Raw genomic sequence first — 26,675 nt, forward strand, 5'->3', positions numbered from 1 at the left:
TCCGCGGCGTCACCATTGAGGTTCTTTCTTGGTCGTTCGGACCGAATAAAAGCCCAACTAGAATAAACAGCGCTAATGCTAATGCTAGCTTTCTGCTCAGTGACATAAACACAGCAGAGAGCAGATGTTAGTGAAGGAGCTGTGGATGTAAACTTTTTAAAACATTTACTGCTATTATCTCTGTGTTTTGAATCTTAACAGTTTGGCAGATGTATTTGATGTTATCATCCAAGTTTAAAAATGTTTTTGTATCAGTTAAAGATGCTAGCTGGAGCCTTTTTCTCAAAGTACAATGAAATCGTCTATTTGAAGGTAAATTCTGAAGCAATTGAGATTTATTTACCATGTATGTAATCCACAAATAATACAAGTCTTAGTTTCATTTTAAAATGTGGTAAATGTTTTTTTTTTATTATTATTTTTATTATTTAGCACTTTGAGCTGTTTTTAATAGAGAAAGGACTTTACTAAACTTTATCAGTCATTCATGCTATAAACTTCATCAGTCTCCCTCATTTCTGGTCTTGGGTGATAATCATTTACAAGCTCTGTTTTATGGATTTTAGCACAAAGGAAAAATTAAAACTCTCTGATATTTAGAAGCTGTTCATTTGACAGCAATGTATTACCTGTAGCAGTAGAAGACGCAATTCTTGCAATATTTACAGGTTAATCTTAATAGATAACTATTTAATTCGAATAAATGTAAATATTTGTTCAAAAATATGTTTACTTCTTTCAACTAAAATCATTATAACTCAATTTTTGTCAATTTGAATTTATTTTTAAAAAATCGTGATAAAATCAAAATCGTGAAATAAAATTTAAAAATCGTGATTTTATTTCTTTGCCAGCCCTACTGTCAATCGAGCAGAAAGTCTCTCTAAGTTGGTATCCATTTTCCATCCAAGTTCAAGGCTCGCCAGCGCTCTGCTGGGCAAGTGAGGCACAGCGGCTGTGATCCGTTTGTGAGAGTTCATCACTGTGAGTCTTTACAGCCCGTTGTATCTGCTGAGCTCCTAGTGAGCAGCTTCCAGACTGACCGATACATCTGAAATCCTCCGATCCCAATTATGAGAAATCCGATTATCAGGAATCCAAACAGATACACATCTTCAACATCTTCCACAGACAGCTGGGCCCGACACATCAGCCTCCACTTGCCCCATGGATCGTTGGTGTATCCAACCACGTGGGTTCCGTCTGGCCAGGAGGGATCCGCTTTCCCGTTCCTTAGCGTGGAAAATATGTTGATCGAATTCAAAGACCAGCTGATCAGATCCATTTCTCACAGAGCGAAACGCAGAAGGATGCAGGTGAAAAATGCAGGACCAAAGCCTTGGGAGTGAAACAGGAGGAGCGAGAGGAAAAAGAGTCTGACTTCAGCAAGAGCCGGAAGAAGAAAAACTACATAGTCTTAAAAATGTATATAAAAATAATGTATATAAAAATGATGAAAACTTATAATGATATCGGCTTTTCATGAACGCTCATCATATTCATGCTAAAACAATGTCATTTTAAGAATTTTAAATGAGGACAGGAATCACATTTGGTCAAAAATGTTCAATAGCTCTAAAGATGTTAAAGCTAAAGTCACTAAACTTTATCACATGACTAATTATCACTTATATAGTTTATTTCACAGGGACAGTGCACATCAATAGCATCGCTGCAATACGCCAGAGTTAGCCAAAAGCTATTTTTCATCCGTAGTCCCTGGACAGGTGTTAAAAATTGTCAACCTAAAAATCTTAAAACATCAGTTAAGTACGCAAGTAAGAAATAAAGAAATACATACAAAATAAAGGTTAGAAAATCAGTTAAAATACATATAAAATACATATAACAATAATAAAATGCACACAGTAAGAAACATTAAAACTATTATAAAAGACTCAAAGGTGGCATAAAATGGACAGGGAGTGTCAGGCAATTAAAACAATTTGATGTAGACATGTTTGTTGTGATATAAGCCAGTGTTTTAAGTGCTTTTTAAACAGAGTGTATGTGGTGAGTTCTCTGGTGCGTGAGGGACAGAGTTCCACTCTTGAGCTGGAGAAGGCGCTCTGACTGAAGGCACTTCTCCGCAAAGGAACTATACAGTCCTGTCGAACTTGTTTATTAAAGCTACTTCACAGAAATGTTTTATTGAAGTTTTTAATGATAAAAGAATTTTAATAAAATATAATTAAGGGACAACACTAATCTGTTTGTTCAATTTGTTCATGTTTAAAATGTCTTATAAAAGTATCGGATCGGGACTCGGTATCGGCAGATACACAAAATCAAATGAAAACGTATCGAGTCAAAAGTTGAAAATAGAAGTAATTTTATCATTATTCTTATTATATTTTATCTGAAGTTAATGAATAAAATCATCTATACTTATACCATGGTCTGGGTGAATACTCGATTCTGATTGGCTGCTGGGTGTGCATTAAAAAGTGATAATGCACAGTAATAACGCACACCTAAAAAAGAAGTTCCGGTCACACAGACCAAACGTTCGATATCACTGCGCAGGCTTCTTTAAAACACATTTTTCCTTCATCGTCTGGACAAAACAAGCAGTAATGGATGAACTTTCTCTCTGAACTGATGCTTTATTCAACTTATTGTAGCGACCAGCATTTATATTCCTCTCCTTTTGTAAGGTAAATTAATATTGACAAATTGGTTATTCTCCTTCTAATAAAACACCACTCGACATGAAAGGTGTAGTCTTCTGTTTCACCACAAGAGGGAGTTTCTCCTTTTAGAGCAGCTCAGAAGAACGAACCTGCCGTGAAATGAAACACAGACAGAAGCTGAATATGTTCTAGCTGCTCACTGAAGGATTAACGTCAGAAAAAGAAGAAAAATATCCTAATTTGTCCGGGTCTTTCTTTCAAAACAGCGACACTTTACCGCTGCAGCTGAGGTCTGTAACGGCTTCAGGCTTCATGCCGTGTTCCATGTCACCGTGACAACAAACCGCATCACGGATGATCAAATAGTCCGCTTTGTGTGAAAAAATGAGCTAAACCAAAGAAATAACAAGAATAAAGTACTAAATATTGATTAAATGTTTATTTATTTTGTAAAGACCATGGTATAAGCGGGATAATACCCTCCGAAGAGTGCATTATGAGAAATTAACGCACTTCACGGAGGCAACCGTCCTCCGCTTCGCGTCGGACGGTTTAGGCCTCCGCGTCGTGCGTTAATTTCTCATAACGCACACTTCGTCGGGTATTATCCCTTACATAATCAACATTCATAAATAAAAACACATTATTATTACTAGTTGTAGTCATTCATTTTGTGCATAATATTATATACAACAAAACAACCTGAAGAGCCACTTGGAAGCTGAAAGAGAGGATTCTTTATAGCGTGAGGAAGCCGGTTTTAGAAGAAGAGCTGGAATCTCTAGCTCCGCCCCCTACCATCAGAATGACTTTATGCATTTGAGGAGAAAGAAACTGCTGGAGGCCATAAACAGTTATTTATGTTTTCAAGAGACTCAGTTTCACATGTCTGTATGTGTAACAGTAGTTTTCTCTTTGAGCAGCTCCACAGACGACATGTATGAAGTAACTTTGTGTCTCTGTTCACTCTGCTGTGATTTCTAATGAAGTCCGGTTATGTCTTGAACCGTGTTCATAGTTTGCACGAGGCCATTGTTTAAAAATCAATTTGAATGTAAGTGGGACTGCATGCCATGTTGGTCGGGTTGGAAACAAAAACAAAGAAATGATCTTTTTCTCTGGTCTTCTGCAGACGGCGTGCTGGACCGAGCCCAGCGAAGGCCTGCTTCCTCCGCCATGAGTTCCCGCTGTAAAGTCAGCTACCCCTCCCTGATCGTGCTGGTGTTCCTGCAGGGCGTGGCGCTTCTGATGTTCTACGGCTGGTACATCCAGGTGAAGCCACAGACTCCGCCCCCCTCCCAGAGTAAAGTCCACGTGCTGCTGCTGTCGTCGTGGCGGTCCGGCTCCTCCTTCATGGGTCAGGTGTTCAGCCAGCACCCGTCCGTCTTCTATCTGATGGAGCCGGCTTGGCACGTGTGGAGCTCCGCCCCCCGGGTGGGGGCGCGCTTCCTGCGGATGGCGGTGCGAGACCTCATCCAGAGGGTGTTCCAGTGCGACTTCTCGGTGATGGACTCCTACATGCCTGAGCAGCGCAACATGTCCAAGATCTTCATGTGGAGCCACAGCCGGGCGCTGTGCTCGCCGCCGGCCTGCCCGCTCACGCCGCGCGGCCAAATCAGCAACCAGACGCAGTGCTACCACACCTGCGACGCCCGCGGCCTGCAGAAGGTGGAGGACGCCTGCAACTCCTACAGCCACGTGGTGCTGAAGGAGGTGCGCTTCTTCGAGCTGGAGTCCCTGTACCCGCTGCTGAGAGACCCCACCCTGGACTTCCGCATCGTCCACCTGGTGCGCGACCCGCGCGCCGTGGTGCGCTCCAAGGAGCAGTCGGCCGCCTCCTTCGTGAGAGACAACGCCATCGTGCTGGAGCAGAGGAACGTGCCCGCCAGCGAGGTGCAGTTCCAGTCCATCCAGGAGATCTGCCGCAGCCACATCCGCATCAACGAGCGCGCCGTCCTCAAGCCGCCGCCCTTCCTGAAAGGACGCTACAAGTTGGTCCGCTTCGAGGACATCGCCTTCAACCCGCTCAAGGAGATCAAGGAGGTCTACGACTTCGTGGGTCTGCAGATGACCCCCAAGCTGGAGGACTGGATCGTCACCGTGACGCACGGAAAGGGCAGAGGCTCGGTGCGGGACGCCTTCGACATCACGTCTCGGAACGCCAAAGCCGTGACGCAGGCCTGGCGCAAGGCGCTGCCGTTCAGCAAGGTGAAGAAGATCCAGGACGCCTGCAAAGGAGCCATGTCGCTGCTGGGCTACCGGACCGTGGACAGCGAGAAGGAGCAGAAGAACATGGACATGGACCTGCTGGTGCCGCATGAGCCGTTCAAGTTCGACTGGGAGGCCGGCACCGAGGAGGCGGCCCGGAGTTAGAGAGAGTCCTTCCCAGCATCCTCTGCTTCAGGACAGGAAGGACGGAGGACTGAGGCTCCTGCAGAACATCTGTGGCAGGAAGTTTTACCACTGATGACGGAGCGGCGCTCCTCAGCACTTTGTGGAGTTTGAAGGTTTTTGCACATGTGAGGAATCCAGACAAAGGAGAAGACAACAGCACCACCTTTCTTCTGCTTTCTCTCCAGTTTGAGTCCTGACCAGCAGACGTTTAACCCCCTGACCCCTGACTCCCTTTAGATCACTCATGACCCCCAGGAGAGGACGGATCCGGTTTGAGTTTTACCGCTCAGAAACTCCTCGTGTGAGCCGCACTCTCAAACCAAAAGCTGTTCAAATGTCGATTTGAAATGACAGACGTTCAGAAACGACTCACTGCGTCTCTAAACTGACATGTTTGAGCTTTTCTGGCTGAACCACGAACCACGTCGGCTCAGTTTCCACCAGAAAGATCAGTTCTCTGTGACGGCCACTAGAAAAGAAACAACAAAGAAAACTATGAGAGTAAAGGTGAAAATTATTGGAGAAAAGACTGAATTTATGAGATAAAACTCAAATATTTATTATTTTAAAAGTGCTCATTTGATTTAGAAAAAGTCATTTATTCTTTTTTAATAAATTTGCAGATTCTGGAGCAGTTTGACGTCATGCCGTTTCTCTAATTCACATGAATTAGTTTTATTAGAAATCAGAAAGTTAAATCGATTTGAATTGATTTAAACTTAATAGATCAATAATTGATTCATGAAAGACATAAATCGACCTAACACATAAAGTCAGCTAGCTTGATGCTAACGTATAATGGGATTTCCCATAGGACGGCTAATGCTAACACTCGGTCGACCTAAACATTCATTCTGACTAAATGAACATCTTTATGGGAATTTTCCAAACTCTTAAGGAAATATTTTTAAAGTAACTATTTGTGGCCTACAACATCGTCTTTCTTCTCCTGGAATAAGGTGTAATGCTGTCGAATGATCGCCACCTAGTGGTCAAACTGAAACGTCCTCCAGGAGAAGCAGAACAATGTTTACTGTTAATGATCTGAACATTTTAGTTAGAACTTCTTTAGAGAATCATGTAACTCTGGATGATACCACATCTAACAACAACATTTAACAAATGTGTTTAAATGTGTAAACTCAGAACTGAGTTGAATTGAAGAATTGAAAGAATAGAAAAAAATCAAATCGATTCAGGCTCTTGTGAATCGAATCATTTGAGGAAAGTATAACCGATGCCCAGAAAATCAGGACTGTTTACGGCAGAACGAACACTTTTTCAACCTTTTTCCGTCTAATGAGCGACTTTACTCTCATATGTTGTTCTTGTGCGAGGCCTGCCCCCCACCCCCCAGCTGAAGGCTACAGGTAAACTCCTCCGAGGCTCCGGAGACGCTTCGTTTTCCCAGCTGTGATGAGGCGCCGCTTTCCTTCCCTCCCAGCACAGTGGCGGCATTCACGACTCGCAGGGCGCCGCCGCTGACGACCACTCGCCGCTCACTGGGTGGAAGGCGTGTCTGCAGACGCAGACTCTGCAGACACGCCTTCCGAGCTCAGACCAGACCAGAATAATCATGGACAGAAAGAATGAAGGAAGTTTTGGTTTCCAGGGAATGTCCCTCTTCCAGAAGTCAGATGAAGTTCTCACGAACGTAAAACATTTTACCTCCAGGAGGTCGAACCCCTCGAGGGACGGCTGTTCAATTCCTTAAAAACCAGCTCAGAATCTACCAGTTTGAATCCAGACGGACTTGAAGTTATAATGTGGAGCTCCTCAGAGGAACGTTTGGTTTACTGGATTTAAAGGTTTCTGTCAGAAAAACAACAATGTTCCCGCTCCGGAAAGGCGTTTTACAGAAAACCTGCTCTGTTACATTCTTTCTTACATATTTATCCTCTAAGTTTTAATTTAATGAAATGAATTGATGATTGAAATGTGTCTAACAGGTAGAATGGAATGTATTTAATCAGCAAAGACATTCTTGATGTGAAGAACTTGATATTAATGTTTATTATTGATGAGGAGTTGAAGGTACGGATTCATGGAAAGCAGATTTGATTTTGATCAAACTCCAGTGGAGGTTCTGGTTCTGGTGTTCATCTTAGATGCTGTTTTAAGCAGCATCTGTCTGTCTGACTGTCTGTCTGTCTGTCTGTCTGTCTGTCTGTCTGACAAAGTGAAATATTTCCTTGTTTTATTGTAGACAGGAAGTTTAGCTTGTTAAATGTAGGAAATACATTTTGTTTGTAAATGTGACAGAGACACAGACAACAGCGTTTGCTGCATCAGAGGTTGTAGATTGAGAGAGTGGATTGAAAGATCTTCTTTGTCTCTGATCCGGATCAGAATCCTCCATTTGGTTTTATTTTATCTTGTTTTTGTATTTTGTTTTCCACGTCTCCGTCCTGGTTAACCGGGATCAGATGTTTGGTTTGAGACGTTGACAGGAGAGTTGAACACATGGTACTAATATGAAACTCCTTCATGTGAGGCGCTTTATGACATCACAATATCAGACTCGGATCATTTTATCCGTCAGATTAAGTCTGTGATTGAAGATGAAGACGAGATTCAGGAAATTGCAGCATCAAAGTACTTTCATGATCCAAACTCGGCCTCAAGTCCCTGAAGGTGTGAGGGACGCTGGTGCACAGCTCCACGCTCAGCTGCTGCAGTGGATGAAGTTTCATTGATCTGAGCTTCATTCTTTCTGCTAAAACGTGACGTCTCTGCTCTTACATTTTATTTTGAAAGGACTGTAAGGGAAGTTTTCTGCAGCTCAAAGTTTCTGATGACGGTTTTAGAACAAAGTGAGATCGGGGACTTTTGGTTTTATTTAAATAACGCATGTGCCTTTAAAAGTTTGAGCTCGTCGGCAAAACGTCAGCAAGACTAAAAAACAACAAACGTTTTCATTCAGTCCAGAGACACCGGCGTGTAAATCCTCCGTTTTTACACGTAAACCTTCATGAGGGGATTCTGTGTTTCCTGTTGTGTCAGCGTGAGCTGGACGAGGGTTCGTCCTAGAACTGCTGCTTTGAGGAGGGAGGGGTCACGGTTTATGTTGAATCAACTTTTCATTTTAATCACCGGTGCAGATCATTAAAATGGGGCTGTGATTTTGAGTTTGGGTCCGAATTTGTAGGTTTTAAATTATTTGGTACTAAAAGAAACTGTTGATGACATTAACTCTGTTCGGGCGCCACCTGCTGGCTGAATGTATATTTGTAATGAAGGAATTTGCTGATTTTTACAAATATTTTAATAAAAAATGAACCTCAGTCCCTTCTTGTTTCTTTCCATTTCTGTTGTGTTGAGTTTGTGTGACGAGTCCAAATGTTGAAGGAGAACGATTGAGCAGCAGAGACTCCAGCTCGTGTTTTATCAAAGTTGCTAAAATCCTGCAGCAGAATCTGGAAAACTAGGATCAGAATAATGAAGGAGCAGCTCAGCCCATGAGGGACTATTGCAGTAGTTCTTAGTGTGTTTCATTCTAGAAGATCGTGAGGCTCCAGAGCAGCTCTTCAGCCTCCACGGTAGAAAGTTCTGGTAAAAAAAAATGGCGTATACTTGTGTGGCGCTTTCTACCCTCCTTCTTTCTACCCTCCTTCTTTCTGCCCTCCTTCTTTCTACCCTCCTTCTTTCTACCCTCCTTCTTTCTACCCTCCTTCGAGGGCCCAAAGCGCTTCACAGTCACAGACCCATTCACCCATTCACACACATTCACACACTGGTGGTGGCTCCGCTGCTGAACACTGGCGCCAACCTCCCACCAGAGGCAATTCGGGGTTCAGTGTCTTGCCCAAGGACACTTCGACACATGGGCAGGCAAGGCGGGAATCGAACCCGCTCACTTCTGACCAGGAGTCGACCGCCCTACCGCTGCACCACGGCCAATAATTTCAATGATAAATGTGTTTAGGGTTTTACTTTGTTCATTTAGTCATAAATGTTTATATTTTTAACATACCTGATGACAAAGATGATAAAAACTTTAATTTATTGTTATTAGAAGGTTAAAGCTCATATTCTAGAGCTAGTTGAGACATTTACATTAACAGATTCAATCACCATCATCATGTTTAGATTTGGTAGTAAAGGGACAAAAAGGATGATGGGGCACTAAAGTAAAATAAAGAAAACGATCATCTTACATTTTTAATGTCCGTAAATGTGCTGCAGCAGGAGGATCCTACTTCACGCCGTGTCTTTTATTTTGAAAGGAACTTACATGTTTTGCAGTCAGAAGTACAATGATTTAAATTATGATATTTAGAAACTCTATCATAATTTAAATGTTTGTAAATACTTGAAATGTTATAAATGAATGTCCTCAAACACAAATCGTTTCTAAACACCGAGGTGAGAACATTCTAGGATAAATAAATACGTTGATCTTGAATTTTCTCTCTGGATTTTGGTCAAGAACCAACTGGACCAGCTGGAGTCCATTTAACCCCTTAAATGAGGCTTGATCCCAGCCCCCAAACTCCTTAAAACTCCTTAAAAAGGCTGGTTCTGTTGCTGGTTCCGAGCTGGTCGGCTTAGAGGAAGTGGCCAGAGACAGAATGATGGCTAAACTGCTGACCATCATGGATGATCCCTCCCACCCTCTCTATGAAACTGAGAAGCAGCTTCAGACTCTTGCAGCCCCGAACAGGAAGTCATTCCTCCCATCTGGTGATGTGACTCCTCTGTGACTGACAGGAGAAAGGAAACACCTTGGTGCTGTTTCTGAAGCTCTTTTGTACATTTACAGTCTTTCATCTGCTGCTGTTTGTGTAAATTTGTTTACATTTATCTCTCTACATATATTTATAAGATCATTACTGATCATTTAGCAGTTTAATTATGTTTTTTGCTTTTCTTTATTATTATTTGTGGCTTCTACAGCTGAATTTCCCTGCGGGAACAAATAAAGTTGTTTTTGAATCTTGAATCTTGAAAATGTATTGTAGAATTTAAACAGTGAATAAGTTTAATTGTGAATTCCTCATTTTGTATTTAGGTTTGCCCCCAAAAGAATTTATTTTAATGGGTTCACAGTTCAAAGTTTCTCACTGATGGGAAATGAAGCGGATGTGTGCTGTACCACGGCTGAACACTGGAGGGCGCTGCATGACTGAATAAACAAACAACAAATCACAGAACATTTACACGACGTGACCATCAATAAATAATACAATCAAGAAAAATGACAACACAAACTGTAAAAAAGAAAAAAAATTAAAGGAAAAAAGAGAATAAAAAGAGAAAAGCAGCAACACAATCACATTTAACAAAGGGACAAAATAAAACAAAATGAACAATAACACACTTAAAATAAACACAAAGATAAACAAAATGCAACAAATTCATTTTGAAATGACTTTAAATGAATACAAAATGCAACCAAATGCTTAAGAATATTTCAGAAAATGAAAAATATTACTTTGAAGTTTCTTACAAAAAACATGCCTGAAGGAAATCATGAGCAAACAAGGGATCCATTAATCATAATCATAATCATAATAATAATAATAATAATAATAATAATAATAATAATAATCATAATAATCATAATAATAATAATAACATTAAATTATAGCAAATAATAAATGTAAACTTTGGTCACCTCCTTCTCCTCGCGCCTCCTGGCTCCTCCCCTGGGCGGGGTCAGCAGGTGGACGTTTGTCCTGCAGGTGGATAATGCGGCAGCCACGAAGACGTTCCCGCGTCCTCGCTGCTCGTCCCGCACGCGCAGTCTTCCTCCTCTCCCTCTGATTTGACAAGCGACGTCCCTCCCTGAAAAACCGCCAAGCTGCTGACGGAAGTACCGCCGCTGGAACACCAAAATAAAAGCATCAATTTAAAATATTAGGATTTGTGAAAATGTTACGGATCTAAATCAAAAATCTAAATTAAAGGATTTTAATGTGTTGTGTTGGTTTGTGTTGGTTTGTGTTCTGTTGGTTTGTGTTGTTTTGTGTTGGTTTGTGTTGTTTTGATTTGTGTTGTGTTGTAGTAACAGGCGTAAAGGACTTCAGAATTGTCTCTTTTCTCTCCCTAAAAGATTTATTTAAGGGTATAAATAAAATAAGAACGTCCTTTTTTCACTTTCCTGTTATGAGGATGTTTATTGTGTATGTAAATAATTGTGGTCATTTAAATGAAAGGAACACATTTACAAAACAAAGAACATTTTTACTGTTTTTCTTTGAGATTATCACCTTTATACCATAAATGTGTTTTAAACGGATCTGGTCGCTCTAAATATAAACATAAATATAGTTATTATTATAACTAATAATCTTTGTGTATTTTATTGTTGAATCCTCTAAACCGGAAGTGCTTCGTAACCGTCGTTACCTTGACAACGCTGGGCGTAATTACCTCCAGCTGCTGAGAGCGCGTCGAGCGGCGCGCGGGGCTCACTGCGAGAGACGGACGGCGTAAATGGGCCCGGCGCCTCGCGCGTGAAGCATGGGCCCGTCGGAACCGCGCTCATGGCCAGATCAGCGAACAGAAGCGCGGGAGACGGAGAGTCGCGCGTGACCGCCTCCACGGAGCGCGGGGAGGCGCGGGACCTGTCAGAGCCCCGGGAGCTGTCTCTGGAGGAGGTGCTGAAGTCCTACGAGCAGCCGGTCAACGAGGAGCAGGCATGGGCCGTGGTGTACCAGTGCTGCAGCGGGCTGCGGGCCCCGCAGAGCCCGCCGGGGAGGCTGCTCCGGGTGAAGGACCCGTCCTCCCTGCTGCTGTACCGGGACGGAACGGTGGCCCTGAGGCGGAACGGTAGGACGGCTGAGCCCTCTCCTTCTGAACAAGTGTGTTTGACGCCAAGTGGAGAACATGGAAAGGAGTTGGTGTTTAAAAGCAGCCAAACTTCTGCAAACATCCCGAATGACAGTTTCTGTGTATCGGTCGTTGTTCGTTTCCCTCTGGAGCTCCAGGATGTTTGACTCCTTCCCTAAAGAAACCCTTCAGAGCATCAATGATTCATGGAGTTCTGCTCCGACCCAGAATGCCTCCTGGCTCTGAGGCCTTCATGGAGCCGGCCTCCTTTCTCTCTTATCTCAGCATTAAAATCATTTCGAGCCTAAACTGCAGCAGCTTATCTCTCTAGAACCCATAATTCATATTAAACTGATGTTTATTCCTTTAACCTGCAGACGAACCACAGATAAAGTTTAACCCCATGTACGTCCAGAAAACTGTCTTTAGTTTCTCTCATGTCTTTCTTTTTACACTGAGACTGAGCTTAAATGCAGATGAAAAATCACTTTTATTTTTGCAAACAAATCTGAATATTACTAATTGTATTGATCACAGTTGATATCAAATCTGAGGCAGAATTAAGAAAGACTTTCAACAAAAGTGTTCACATAAAAACAGAAAACATTCTGTATTGTGATCTGATTTAATAGGTTAATTTGATCATAAACTTGACAGATTTAGATTCAGCTTTTGGCAGATCTACAGAGTTCTAGTTTCCTGTGTGGTAAACGTGTTTTTCTGATCAAAGCTTAAAGTTTTTATGAATAATCAGGAGTTTGACTGAAGACACTGAAGCAGGAGGCTCTCGTGAGGGTTCAAACCTGAGCGCAGTCAGGATGATGTCCGGAGCATTTGGCTGTTTTTTGCAGGACGTGGCTAATGCCTGAAAAGTTTCGTTGGTTTGGTAACTCCATCATCATGGTCCCAGCCTGCAGAGAGGGCAGAGGTCATCAAAGAACCTCATTGGTTACTACGATTCCTACTTTCTCTGTCCAGATTTGACCTTCAAGTGATTCACACTCATGACTCCACAGCGCCACCTGCTTCCAATTCTGTAGATGTCTAATTCTCTCAGAGGAGGATTTAATATTCAGGAAGGGGCGGAGCAACATAGTAATAATGTGACATCACGGGATCATTTAGGAACACCACAACTTTATTCTACAGACACAAAAATGTCCACATTCAGGTCACTGTTGAGCGTTCAGCATTTTCATGGTTTCTGAATCTACAGTTTCAAAACGCAGACATTTCCCAGAAGTCTCAGTAAAAACCAGAGTGCATCAAGATTGGTGAATATAGACCACAATGCATTGTGTTTGAACGATTAGTTGTTTAAACATATATTTTCATAAATCATCCAAGTCTTCATCATCGGTGGATTCATCAAATGGATGACGGCTAAAAAAGTCTGAATGACGGTGAAGTCCACCAGAGCACAAGAAAGTCTTTAGAGGTTTTCAGTTTCATTTGGTCTCTATAGCCCAATTCTAACGTTATTGTACAGTTGGGAAATGTCCAAAAACATCAAATCACTCTGGAAATATAAACAATAGCTGGTTGCTAAACTAAACTGGAAATCCCCGTCCTTCTCCGTGAGGAAAAACTCAAAACAAAAACAAACCGATTCTGGAAAAAAAGCAGAAACCTCAGGGATGTCCACGAGAAGGAGAGATCCTGCCCCAGGGCGGAGACCAGGAGATCCTGCCCCAGGGCGGAGACCAGGAGATCCTGCCCCAGGGCGGAGACCAGGAGATCCTGCCCCAGGGCGGACATCAGGAGATCCTGCCCCAGGGCGGGTGGGAGTTCCTTCCCCAAGGCGGACATCAGGACATCCTGCCCCAGGGCGGAGACCAGGAGATCCAGCCCCAGGGCGGAGACCAGGAGATCCAGCCCCAGGGCGGAGACCAGGAGATCCTGCCCCAGGGCTGTTCAAGAAGCATTAGCTTATCTAACTCTACACTAGGTTTGAATGGTGTATCAGATAGAGCTGGAACAGCTGGGGAGTGAGCCAGAGGTGAGGTCCACTGACGAGGACAGGAGAGCAGACGATCCATCTCCGGAAAGAGGAACAACACATGAATCCCACTGCACCAAACAGAAGCACAGAGAACTAAATCGAACAAAGAAAAGAGGAGATAGAAATGGAGGACAGAGCGGACCACCGTCCTTCCCCGGATTCTAACCTCTAGCAGCCGACCAGGAACTATTATTGGAATGTCCTTCAACCATGTTGGTGGTAAGATGGATGCGGTGGGACATGTATAGCAGAGGGGTTACAGGGGTGTCAAACTAAAGTCCCCGAGGGCCGACGTCCTACTGGTTTTCCAGAAATCCTGCCTCATCTGCTGCTGATTACCTGGATCAGGTGTGTTTGGCCAATAAGGAGCTTCAAAGGCAGGTTGGTTGGAAAACATGTAGGACACCGACCCTCCAGGCCTGGAGTTCGACACCTGTGGGTTAGACAGTAGTGAGGGAAAGTTTACTGTTGACCTTTGGGGGCGGAGCAACATGGCAGCCAGGTGACATCACAGGTCACCTCAACTTCCACTGAGGCACAGACTTGCTCTGGGTGAGATTTTTTTTTTTATGCCCAATACCCTTCCCAACATAAACTTGTGTTTTATCTGGGATTGGGACCGGCACAGGGATACCCAGACCTGACCCAGACACGAACCTAGACCCAGGCCCAACCTAGACCCGACCCGACCTAGACCCAGACCCACACCTGACCCAGACACGAACATAGACCCAGGCCCAACCTAGACCCGACCCGACCTAGACCCAGAACCACACCTGACCCAGACACGAACACAGACCCAGGCCCAACTTAGACCCGGCCTGGGCCTCCGTGTGGCTGCATATTTAGGCTGCACTGTGAAGGGTCCTGCCTAAGGACACACACTGGACTAGACTGGAAATCGAACCCTGATTCTCCATGCTCCGGTCCCACACAGCGTCCAGCCACCTAAGGTGACATCACCGAATATCTGGATTTCATCAGCAGCCACAGAGGCCTGTCTGAATCCCCCCACCCCCACTCACTAGTGCAGTCTACGGGATATTTGTCATTTTTTGGGGGTGTCCAAATCTGTAACTCCAGCATACCTGCAAATTCCCTGGAAAAAGTGTTTATGGACAGTCGCTATGGGGCTTTGTCCGATTTCCCTCATGAATCTGAAACCCCTAAAGAGGATCTCGTACAGGACGGTTCAAACACCCGGAATCTATTCCAGAGAAGACGTCATGCCTGGAATGATTTGATCAAAACTACATGTAAACACATGAGATTTTGTTCACATGCGTCTACAGACGTACTCTGTCGATGCAGAACATTCAGTGCAGAGGCTTCTGGGAAATCTCAATCTGGGAATTGAAGATTCAAACATGGATTTAATCTTTAGTTTATAGAATAAAGTCCAAATGTGAAATAATCAGGATGGTGTTTAAGAAGGTAGATATAGATCAGTCGTCTCCTGATGTGACGGAACCGAACGGTCTGTAGAGTAACTAACACTAGATCATGAAACTGAACCGTCTGTAGAATAACTAACACTAGATCATGACACCGAACCGTCTGTAGAATAACTAACACTAGATCATAAAACCAAACCGTCTGTAGAATAACTAACACTAGATCATGAAACCGAACCGTCTGTAGAATAACTAACACTAGATCATGACACCGAACCGTTTGTAGAATAACTAACACTAGATCTGCTTTAGAACTCCATCAGATCCTGGTTTTAGTCTCAAACCAATCTGAATCTTCAGCCCAAAAACCTCCTGAGTTTTCCTGTTTCCTGCAGGGATTTCTCCACCGTTTCCACAGTTGGAGTTTACAGTCCACTCAGATCCTCTGTTGATCTATTAATGATTAATGTACGATTTTTAGGTGAAATAAAGAAAACAGGATGTTTGCTTGGACAGTTTCTGCAGAGCAGCATTAGTTCAGTGAAAACTCACCTCTGAGTTGGAGGCGGGACTGTGTAGTAAGCCTGCACTCATTTCCCATCATTACACTTTCTCCTCTAGCTTACAGCCCCTCACACCCCCAAGCTAACATTAGCGGTGCAACAAAAACGCCGATCATCATGGTTTCTATCCTGCCGTCCAGTTCTGATCCAGTTCTGATCCAGATTCCAGCTCAGAGGAAAACAACGACGTTCATGGATCTATTTGTCTACAAGTGGATGATCAGAATGGAGCAGAGCAGGAAGACTGTGGGCCGTCCAGTGTAAGGCTGAACCCGGGTTCAACCCCTCCAGCTTCTCTCTACCCCAACATTTAGCCCTCCACACAGAGAGTTATGGGAAAATACCATCTCCAAATCATCAATAGTCGCCGGTCATACGTTAGCATGAAGCTGCTAACGCGGAGCGCTGACAAATCTCCCTGGAGTTCCCCAACCCACTCCCTTTGGGGTCCAGATGACTCCGCCCACATATTAATGTGATTCATTCCATCAAATGTGGACAAAGGTGGACAGGATTTATGTCTGTCATGGACATCAGTGAAACTCACAAATCAATGATAAAAAAAGTTCAGCTCACTGTCTTGTGGGTCCAGACGACCCTACTTTTAATGTAAACCAGCCAAGGAGAGTTGAAGGGTTACAATGCTGATGTCCAAATTAAATCGTACATAAATCAGTTAAAATTAAACTTAAAAATATTTGTTGGTAATAATTGTTTTATTGAAACTAACTCTGAGAACCTTCCAATATTTAAAATAATTACTATATGTAAAAGATGGTGCTTCCATGCCTGCTTTTCCTGGAGATTTATGATCCCTTTGGCTCGCCGTACTATCATCTCCTGACTTCCTGTTACAGAGCAGCGGCTTTCTGAACCCAGAACAGAGACGTGTATCTGAGCTTTGAGTCAGCTCTTAAAATTAGAGAAACCATTCACGACCTCCGTGATGGAGTCCAGAGAAGTTTTTGATGAAAGCTCCTCCCTCGTGCAGCGGGAGCTCCTCCCACATGGAGCAGGAGCTCCTCCCTCATGCAGCGGGAGCTCCTCCCACACGGAGCGGGAGCTCCTCCCTCGTGCAGCGGGAGCTCCTCCCACATGGAGCAGGAGCTCCTCCCTCATGCAGCGGGAGCTCCATCCCCACGCAGCAGGAGCTCCTCCCTCACGCAGTGGGGGCTCCTCCCCCACGCAGCAAGAGCTCCTCCCCCACGCACCGGGAGCTTCACGTTCTGGCTCTGTGCAGCAGCCACTTCAGCGTCTGTTGAAACAAAGAGGATTTTCATGAGTTTGACGTGAACTCCATTCGATGTGAACGGAGGATTCAGTTCAATTATACGAGCACGAGGTGTTCACGCGCGGGGGATGGGGGTTGGGACGGTCTGTCGGACACGCGTGTGCCGAACTGTGGCTTGTGATCCGTGACACCCCCAGTCTTCACTCCTGTAGCTCCTCTGGTTCTTCAGACTATCATCATCTCAGTGATGTCTCCGTCATCCAGCTGTTTCCTCCCCTCACTCACTAGATCACTAGATCTACTCTAGATCAGTCTTCACATCTGCTGCGGGATCATTTGGTGTGATTTGTTGACTTCTGCTCAGAAACAGAAGCAGACCAACGATCCCAGGACTGAACATCAGCAGTATAATCATGGAACAGTGAAGCTTCTGGAAGCTTCAGGACTGAAGACTTTTCAGAGTTTAACGGAACTTCTTAAGTTCTCCACTGCATGTTGGGCAGCAGTTTCTTGTTCTAGTGAACAGCGTGTTTTCCTGGTAGAGAATCATTCTATAATGACGTGACGGCGTCCGTGAGCTTCAGCATCCACCGCCTGCAGTCTGCTCTCAGATTACTCTCCACTTCCTGGAGATGTGACCTTCACCGGGAGGTCGTAAAACGCGGCGCTAGAGAGAAGACGAGATCACGGAGGATCCAGACGGAGTCTGGATCTCCATCTGCTGAGACCAAAACACTGTCTCTTCACCTCCTCTTCCTCCTCTTCCTCCTCTGCGTCGCGATGAAACATGACTGACGGCGGTGAACAGGAGCTGCAGTCAGCTGCTGACCTCAGCTGTCCGTCCGTCTGCTGCTCCAGCAGAACTGCTCCATCTTTGTGGGAAATGTAGTTTGTTGGAGATTCTGGATCCTCAGACACCAGGAAGCTGACTCATCGTCAGTCGTCCCCCTGATCTCATAAATGACTGAGAGCTTCACTGAAGCTGCATGTTTCTGGTTTATTGTGGAGCATCAAAGGTGAGGCTGAGATCCGATAAGACCAACGTCTGGATCAAAGGTTCCCCCCAGCAGAACCACTTCCTGCTGAAGTTTATCCTCATCAGATTAAAGTGAACATATAGTTAGAGATTACCTGTTAGTCACTGCAGCAGGTTGATAAGGTGAGCGTGGACCACCTTTAAAGTCCAGATATGTTAGATAGAAATCCAGAGAAACGTGAGTTCAGCTGCTTCTGTCTCAGACCAGGTTCAGGTGGATGATGTGGAATTTTAAATGTTCTTGTAGTTTTTCTGACGAGGGAGAACATAAAGAAAGTTAAGATCAAAACTGCATTTCTGAGTCTTTCTTTCTTCAAATCGTTGTGAATCTGGAGCAGATGAAAACATGCAGTTTGAAGAAGCTTGTGGTTGCTGCGGACCACCGTGGTCTCCCCCGCTCTGATGCATCCACGGACAGATCCGTGAAGGTCTTTGTTTTCCTCGTCTGTCTCGAATCGCTCCGACGTTCCTCTCCGTTTTTGTTTGTGATGTGAAGCTGGTGGTGTGAGGGGCAGGAGAGCCTGGAAACAAGGGCATGATGGGAAATGAGCACAGGTTTACTCCAGTGGCCCCGCCCACTACTTAGAGGTGAATTTGTAATGAACTTCTGCCGCTCTGCAGAAACTATGTCAAAACGACTGGGGTTAAAACAGCAGAACCTTGATTTAAAGAGCTCGAGGATCAGCAGGACTCCATCATCTCACCTGCTGCTCCACCTTAACCTGAGCTGAAGGTGAGGACTGAACGACCAGGAGAATATTCCATATCTCACTATGAGTCGGCACTTCCAGGAAACTTATCTCACCTGAACCTCACCTGCATGTCTGCTGTCGCTCAGATCCTCAATTACTGAGATGAATAAAGTTCTGAATATTGATATTTGTTCCCTAACTTGTTGTCATTGTTGATAATTATGGTGAGAAATCCGAGTCTTCACATAGAAGAGGATCATTATTATTATTAATGCAGAACTAAAAGGTAAACTGAGCACATTAGTTACTTCAAACTGGTAGCTCTTCATGTGACTCAGTGCCATGAAGTAGCTCTCAGCTTCAGAAAGGTTGACCTCTGATCTAAACAGACGACTTTGCTCCTTAAAAAGCTCAGCATCAGATCTGCTGTCTAAACAAAACCTGAAACCAGGAACGTCAGAGTTTAAGGTCTGAAGCGTTTCCTGTGAGGCTGACGGACTCCTGTGTGTCTCTGGATCTGCTTTGGTCTCAAGCACAGAGAAGTTAGAGAAGTTGACATTTCTCTGTTGTTCTGGGGTTCATCTGTTGACACTTTTTCTGAATTCATTCTTCTCTGTGTCACTGAGGATTTTCAGACCTCGTTTCCATGGTAACAGTATCAGTTTTATGGGAATTCTCCTGTTTGTGAGATCCAGGAATCAAACATTTCCAGGAAGGGATTTTGTTTGCTTTAATGTGAATATTCTGAGCTGCAGGCTGGTGGTTCTGCAGATATTAACAGACATAAAGCTGAACATGAATCTGATCAGTTGTCACCATCAGTCTCCATCACTTCTTCATGACTGAAACGATTATTTGACCTTTATTTAGCTTCCAAACCACGACAGTGAAGGGGTTTATGAAGCTGGAACTGATGGGTCATGACGACTGTCGCCCTGATTCCTACAAACACGTTAAGCTACATTTAAGTTGAAGATACCATCACATGGAAAGATCTTCTGCTGGTTCACCTGATGTGCGTCTGCTGTGACTGAAAACCAAATCCAATCTTATAGTGTTTCTAACGTGTTTGTGGGACATTTTTCTGATGATGGAGGAAAAAACAGAGAAAATGAAGTTCAAAGTTGTATTTCTTTATTCAAACTGTTGGGAATCAGGAAATATGCTGGGGGGGGGGGCACCAGCTGCTGGTCTGAGGTCTCAGTGATGGGGAGGGAAAGGGAAACCAACAGTCCCACCCACACCTCTGGCTGAATTTCTACTGGACTGATGAAAGGTTTTTGATTTTAACCAAAAGCTTCATAACCACTGGAGACATTTTACTATAGTCGATTGTTAAACTGCAATAGAAAAAAAGATTCATTTTTACTGACATTTAAAGAAAACTGTAACTCTTCTAACGATGTTTTAATTGCTGAGCTGCTTTCAGGCAGACGGTCTCTTCCCTGATGACCTGTTGGTTCGACCCAGACGGGTTCTGTAGGACTCCCAACAGAAAGAGCTTTCATCTTCTGTCTCTGAATAAAATCACTGAAGGTCCCAACAACGATGTCCTCTTCTGAGTCCCTCAGCTTCTGACCTGAAGGTCCAACAGAAAGTACCCAGGATGTTTGTTCAGTCTCTCTACACGATATGAAGAGTATTTGTGATGTAAACGCTCCACGACGGTCTTGAGTGGATGAAGAATCCAAAGTTCTATTCAGAAACATCAGTTCCTTTGAGACTGTTGCTAAAGAAAATGAAAGAAACGGAGAACATTTTTGTGCTATAATAACCATTCTTGGTCTGCTTAACATCTTCTTCCTAAACTTCATGATAAATCTTCTTGATCAAGTTATTCAAGTTCTAAACTGACCAATCAGAAGCCTCAGTAAGAGCATGTGGTGCCTGCTGGCCCCGCCTCCAACGCTCAAAATGCTTGACGCATTCTCCCTGAGCTAGCTTTGAGTGAAAGGGGTGTGGCTTTCCAACAAACTCTCTCCTGAGTGGTGAGAGTGGTTGCCATAGAAACGATGACTCTGACCAATCACTGCTTAACGTCATCTGGTTCCAAAATGAAAAAGTCCAGACCGCAGAAAAATGTCGACTGGATTGACTTTATTTTTCTGGAACTGTAGGGACAGCATTCGCTCCGGTGACGTGACGGCGTGCGGCGAGGATTTCTACTGTCTGTGGTCGCTCATAAACGTTCATCTGAGCCTTGTTCACCACGATTTCAAATATTCAGAAGTTCACGTTTGAGCTCAGAGGAAAACAACTAGGGATGTCCCGATCCGATCACGTGATCGGAAATCGGGGCCGATCACGTGGTTTGGGACTCGATCGGAATCGGACTCCTTTGTCCGATCAGGATTGGATATTTCATTTATTCTCATTATGATCAGAGCTTTTTTTATTTTATCTTATCTTTATGGATAAATACTCCACTACAAGTCTGCATGTCATGAAAAGATCACAAAATGTCATCACCAGAAAACGGCAGCAAGTCAAGCAGAAGGCTAACAAAACCAAAGCTAACAAAGCTAGCTAGAAAGCTAACTTCCGGGACCAATAACTCCTTTAAAAACACTTTAAACTGACAGCAAGTGTCTCTATTGGTTTGTCATAACTCAAACAACAACCTATAAAGGTATTCCAACAGAAAGAGACAGTATTTGTGTTTCTGTTTAATGTGAAGCTCTTCATGCTGCAGACAGATGGCTAAACAGCAGCTGCTAACTGCTACATGCTAGCGCCGTGATTTAACTCCTTAGGACCCGAGCTGTCCTTTGATATGCCTGTTTGATTTATCTGACAGAGAAATATAGTTAATAAGAAAATTAACTACTGTGGTAATAAAACTGAAAATGTGATGTCTTAAGAACTTAATAAATAAGCAGATAACCTTAAAAATAACTAAATAAATAAAACTAATAAATTAAAACTAATAATGATATCAGCTATTCATGAACACTCATCAAATTTTATGCTAAAACAAAGTTATACTTTATTTTTAAGAATTTTAAATGAGGACAGGAATCACATTTGATCAAAAATGTTCAATAGCTCTAAAGATGTTAAAGCTAAAGTCACTAAACTTTATCACATGACTAATTATCACTTATATAACAAGAAAAGTTATTTTTTTCCTAGTTTATATTTGCTGTATTTTTACTTGTTTATTAAAGCTACTTCACAGAAGTGTTTTATTTAAGTTTTTAATGATAAAAGAAGGTTATTGAAATATAAATGAGGGACAACACTAATCTGTTTGTTTAATTTATTCATGTTTTAAATGTCTTATAAAAGTATCGGATCAGGACTCGGTATCGGCAGATACACAAAATCAAATGACTCGGAATCGGATCGGGCCCAAAAGAACCTGATCAGGACATCCCTAAAAACAACAGAAATGATGTCAATTTGTGAGTTTTTGTTCCAAAGAAATCTGAAGGGTTTGATGAAAACTTCTGGTTCTGGAGAGCGACTGCTTTGGTCTCATCTCCAGTTTATCTCTTATTTCTGTTTCCTGAACCTGAACAACCGTTTGCACCTGAAGGAAACTCCTCCTTTTGTTTGGAGCGTTTGTGAGAAAGTTCTGTCGCTATTGTTGGTCTGTGGTCCCTGCAGTGCATCATGGGAACCAGTGTGACCGGTTTCCAGGGCTTCAGGTGATCGCCTGGCTCCTGAGTGAGAACATGCTCGCCGTGGCGCCTTTGTTGGTGCTGGTGGCGGCGTTTGTGTTCAGACGGGAACAGAGGAGCTCTGTGGCTGACGGGTCATTTCCTGACCCCCCCATCCCATTCAGAACCCGTCTGTCCGCCTGCAGGCCTTCACCGTGTGTAGCATTAGCATTAGCATTAGCATGCACCTTTTTCTAAGGGAACGTATTACATTGAGGAAAGTTTAAAGACATTTTCTTGATTTAAGTGGTTTCCTCATCTGGACGCCAAACGAGTGAAAACAGAATTAAAACCTCGTTCTGCTGGTTGAATCACTAATGCGCCGTCGGTGATCAAATGGATCTTTAATAAGAGATTTCATTATCCTCTCGTGGTTTCTCCTCTCTGAACTCGTCCCCGCCGTGACTCCGCCTCCTGGCCGCTCATGTTTCTCTGCAGTGAAAGCTGCTGAATGAGTTCTTTCAGATGTTCAGGCCTCGCCGTGGTCATCGCCAGTATCTGTGTCGGGGGGGGCTCGCTCTCACGAAGGCCCATTAACAACTCTGACATGAGACTGTGGGCGGGGCCTCCAGTCTGTATTGATCTATAATAAACGTGTTTTCCTCTTCTTTTGTTCTGAAGCGTATTCAGGATTTGTCTCCTCGTCCTTCCCTCCAGCTGAACTCTGATCTGTTTACATTCTGGTTTTGAGTAACAGTAAAAATATCTGTGATTTTCTCTGTTTTCTTCTTCATCAGATGATGCTGATAAAGCAGCTTTTTCATCTCCTGCAGAGTGTGAGGTAAGACGCTCTGTAATGATTCATGAACAGTTCAGGAGGAGTTGATCATTTAATGAAGCACAGAGTGGATGCTGATGATTCCAGGTGTGTCCGGTTTGGATGAGCTGAAGGTTTCTCCTTTGCACTTTACTGAAAGTGTTTGGAACTGGAAGAGACGAACAGATCCTCAGACATCAGCTGCTTTCATGACCAAAAGAAGTGACAGATAAACGGAAACAAAAGTCATTTTCTCATTTATGCTAATAGACATCGATACTTTCTGGAGTCCAATCACTGAGCAGGAACACAAATCCGTGAAACGCTGCAAGCACATTGCCAACAATACGCAAAATGACTACATAAATTAAAAAATACTAGAGCTGTCAGGCGATTAAAATTTTTAATCGCGATTAATCACAAATTATTATGTGGCCTTTTTTTAAGAAAAAAAAAGTGTGGTTCGTGGAATTTAGTAGTTCTACATTAATTATGAAAACAAGAATGACAAAATTAATAGTTTTCATCAGAAATACTTTATTTTGTAACATTGTATTGAGATAAACTTTCTTAACAATAAAAGGCTGTAACATAAAATGCCTAACAAAAGCCCAAGTCCAAGTGAAGGGCATTTTAAATTCAAAACTTCAATCAACGTTCAGTAAAATAAAATAAAAAACATCAAAAATAACATTTCCATAACACTTTCATGTTCATTTTTTGTCAGGACCAAATCTTTTCCTCCTCTGCTGAACTACAGTAATAAATGAAATAGAGATTTATCATTTCCAATGAACTTTTGTTTTTTAAAACATTAAAGACTGAGAAAAGCGGGATACTCTGTGGATAGTTTGACAGTCTGTTACTGCCGCCGCGTTCTCTGGCTGCAGCTCGATGCAGCGACGTGTCCAGAGGAGCTCACGCCATGAATATGCCGGCAGACAGACCGCTATGCTGGGGTTGGATCACGCTTAAACCTCCAGAACATTTAGAACGTCCCCCGGTGAGCTTGCTGTTCGGAACGTCGGGGGTCCGCAGCTCTCGGGAACCGGCGCCGGACGCGAGCCGGTACCACCAGACGTGGTACTGGACGCGAACTGGAGCCGGGTTAGGGTGCAGGAGCTCTCCAGGTCCTAGCGCCGGCCGGTTTTAGCTCACAGCTCGGTGTTTGGAGACCCGCCGGTGATCTAGTGAGAGCAGCCGGTGAGTTAGAGGGCGGGACGCCCGCACGCGGTATGGAAAGGCACGTATGAGAAAATCCGCGATTAATGCGTCAAAAAAATTGTTGGCGTCACGCACACATCAGATTAACGCGTTTTTAACGCGACAAATCTGACAGCCCTAGAAAATCCTTTAGTAAATTACACAGAAAAGATTAAAAAAGTTGAAAATAAATCACTAAAAAGCACAATTGTACAGGATACAGAATAAATACTGAGTCATGTTTAAGGGATGAAATAATTCCAAGTTTCACAGAGATTTAACCCTTCAAGAAAAGAGTATTCTTTTACATGTTTGTTGCTAAATTCTCCTGTAACTTCATGTTTTTGTTCTTTGGTGAGTCAAACATTTTTCCATCCAGTCATTGAAGACTTGAACTTCATAATGTTCTTTTATATTTCATGACATATTTCAACTGGACTTGAAACAGTTTTTTGAATTTGACTTTAAAGCAGATTAGTAGATCAGGAAGTTTGTTTCTCATCAGGTAGAAGTTTAACCAGTGAAGTATTGTTGTCTTACCGTATTATCACAGCTTTCCAACAAAAACACGGGGATCTTTAGCCTCCTTTCCACTGAGCGGTCCGGTCCGGTTTGATCCGGTATTGTGAGCGTTTCCATTGTTAAATGGATCAGTTCCGACCCTTACCTCTAGGGGGCCCCTGTCTGTTGTAGGTCCATAGAGAAATGGAACGGGACGGTTGGGTGGAGCCGCTGTAGCCACCAGCTGACTGGCAGGAAGTGATGACGACATTAGAAAGCACTTCCTGTTCTCCGCGATGAACTGACAGAAAAAGACGAGCTGCTGGATGACCTCCATTGTTGTTGCTTTGCTAGTCGTCGTGCTCCAACGACACGCTAGCGGTCTGACCAATCAGATGCTTCAGTAAAAGCATGTGGCTCCCGCTGGCCCCGCCCCCAACGTTTGATTGACAGATTCCTCTGAGCAGCTTCAGTGAGAGGGGTGTGGAACAAGCTCACTGGTGATTGGCTGACAGTACTTCCTCTAAAACTCCACAGAGGAAACAGAACCACTGAAGGGTCATTGAGGTTCTAGTAGAGATCTAGTCTCTGCAGAGCAGCAGCGGGTCATTAGAAAGTCACCACCGAGTTGTTCCTTGCCAACAGCCCCGCCCCTCTTCCCATCCTTCACAACTGAGAGTTCTCTGTTCACACTCTCCTGCAAGTTTTCTTTATATTTGACCTTTGTCAGAAACAAAAACATGTTAAAAACACAGAAAACCTGACTTTTATCGCAGTCTTTAATGGATTCTTCCTCCAGAGCATCCCTGAGTCTGAGTGAGCACAGCTGTGAAAATTTCATTTATGAGATGTCTGTTTAAGGAGCGGATTAAACCGCATGATGGGACTGAATCCTCTCAGGTGAACTGTCTGTGCTCCTCTCCTGCAGCTGGTCCAGTCGCTCGGCGTGGCCATCTACCAAGCTCTGGACTGGGGCCTGGACGACAGCGAGGAGCGGGAGCTCAGCCCGCAGCTGGAGCGCCTCATCGAGAAAATGGTGGCCGGGGGCCAGGAGGGGGAGGCCCAGCGCTCCACCAAGAACAGCACATCGGATGAGGGGTACAGCGGACAGGAGGAGGAGGAGGAGGAGCAGGAGGGAGCAACGGGACCCCTGAGCACGTTCAGCCAGGTGATGGCGCTGTGCACGGCTCGCCTCGCCAACCCCAGTGTGGCCCCCGAGCACTACCAGGCCGTCTGCAGGGCGCTGTTTGTGGAGACTCTGGAGCTGCAGACCTTCCTCACCAAGATCAGAGACGCTAAGGAGGTACGGTGACCCCGGCGAGCCGCCGCTGAGAGAGAACGGTTTCTCTGGAATCAAGAGGGTGTTAAACCCTGTGAAGAAATACACTCAAACATATGAAGTAATGTCATTTTTATGAGGACACCTTATGTCTTCAATTTGATCCACACATATACTGCTCACAAAAATGAAAGGAGCACTTTAAAGAAACACATTAGATTCATCAGATCTCAGTATGAAGTTGGATATCTATACAAATAACGACAGGGCAGTGTCTTAGGAACACAAGGATGCCAAGTCTTTTAATGGAAATAAAAGTTTTCAGCCTACAGAGGCTCAATCGTGTAGACACCATAAAATCAGAGTGAAATGAAGATGTAGCAGGCTAGTCCATTTCTCCAAAACTTCATTTCTGCAACTCAAAATGCTTTTCAGTATCTTGTGTGACCCCCACCAGCTTGTATGGATGCTTGACCACGTGGCGGCATGCTCCTCATGAGACGACGGATGGTGTCTTGTGGCATTTCCTCCCAGATCTGTGTGAGGGCATCCCT

The 26,675-nt window shown here is 43.9% G+C and overlaps 2 protein-coding genes and 1 long non-coding RNA gene across 3 annotated transcripts in view; 2 read left to right on the forward strand and 1 right to left on the reverse strand.

The window, feature by feature from the left end:
• Positions 1-8,311, forward strand: part of chst6 (carbohydrate sulfotransferase 6) — a 34,609-nt gene extending 26,298 nt beyond the window's left edge. Inside the window, exon 2 of the mRNA XM_024282147.2 lies at positions 3,766-8,311. Within this exon, the coding sequence (XP_024137915.1) occupies positions 3,810-5,006 (1,197 nt within the window). The 5' untranslated portion in view covers positions 3,766-3,809 and the 3' untranslated portion in view covers positions 5,007-8,311. The remainder of the gene's footprint in view (positions 1-3,765) is intronic.
• Positions 1-11,266, reverse strand: part of LOC112152511 — a 23,155-nt gene extending 11,889 nt beyond the window's left edge. Inside the window, exon 1 of the long non-coding RNA XR_002920316.2 lies at positions 10,645-11,266. This is a non-coding gene — a long non-coding RNA (uncharacterized LOC112152511). The remainder of the gene's footprint in view (positions 1-10,644) is intronic.
• Positions 11,267-11,357: 91 nt separating this feature from the next.
• The window catches only part of spire2 (spire-type actin nucleation factor 2), a gene marked incomplete in the record, with an annotated part of 45,785 nt that continues 30,467 nt past the window's right edge, over positions 11,358-26,675 (forward strand). Inside the window, 3 exon segments of the mRNA XM_024282594.2 lie at positions 11,358-11,801; positions 23,119-23,162; positions 25,771-26,145. Of these exon segments, the coding sequence (XP_024138362.1) occupies positions 11,516-11,801; positions 23,119-23,162; positions 25,771-26,145 (705 nt within the window).

The sequence above is a fragment of the Oryzias melastigma genome, linkage group LG6, assembly GCF_002922805.2.
Source record: "Oryzias melastigma strain HK-1 linkage group LG6, ASM292280v2, whole genome shotgun sequence".
NCBI lineage: Eukaryota > Metazoa > Chordata > Actinopteri > Beloniformes > Adrianichthyidae > Oryzias > Oryzias melastigma.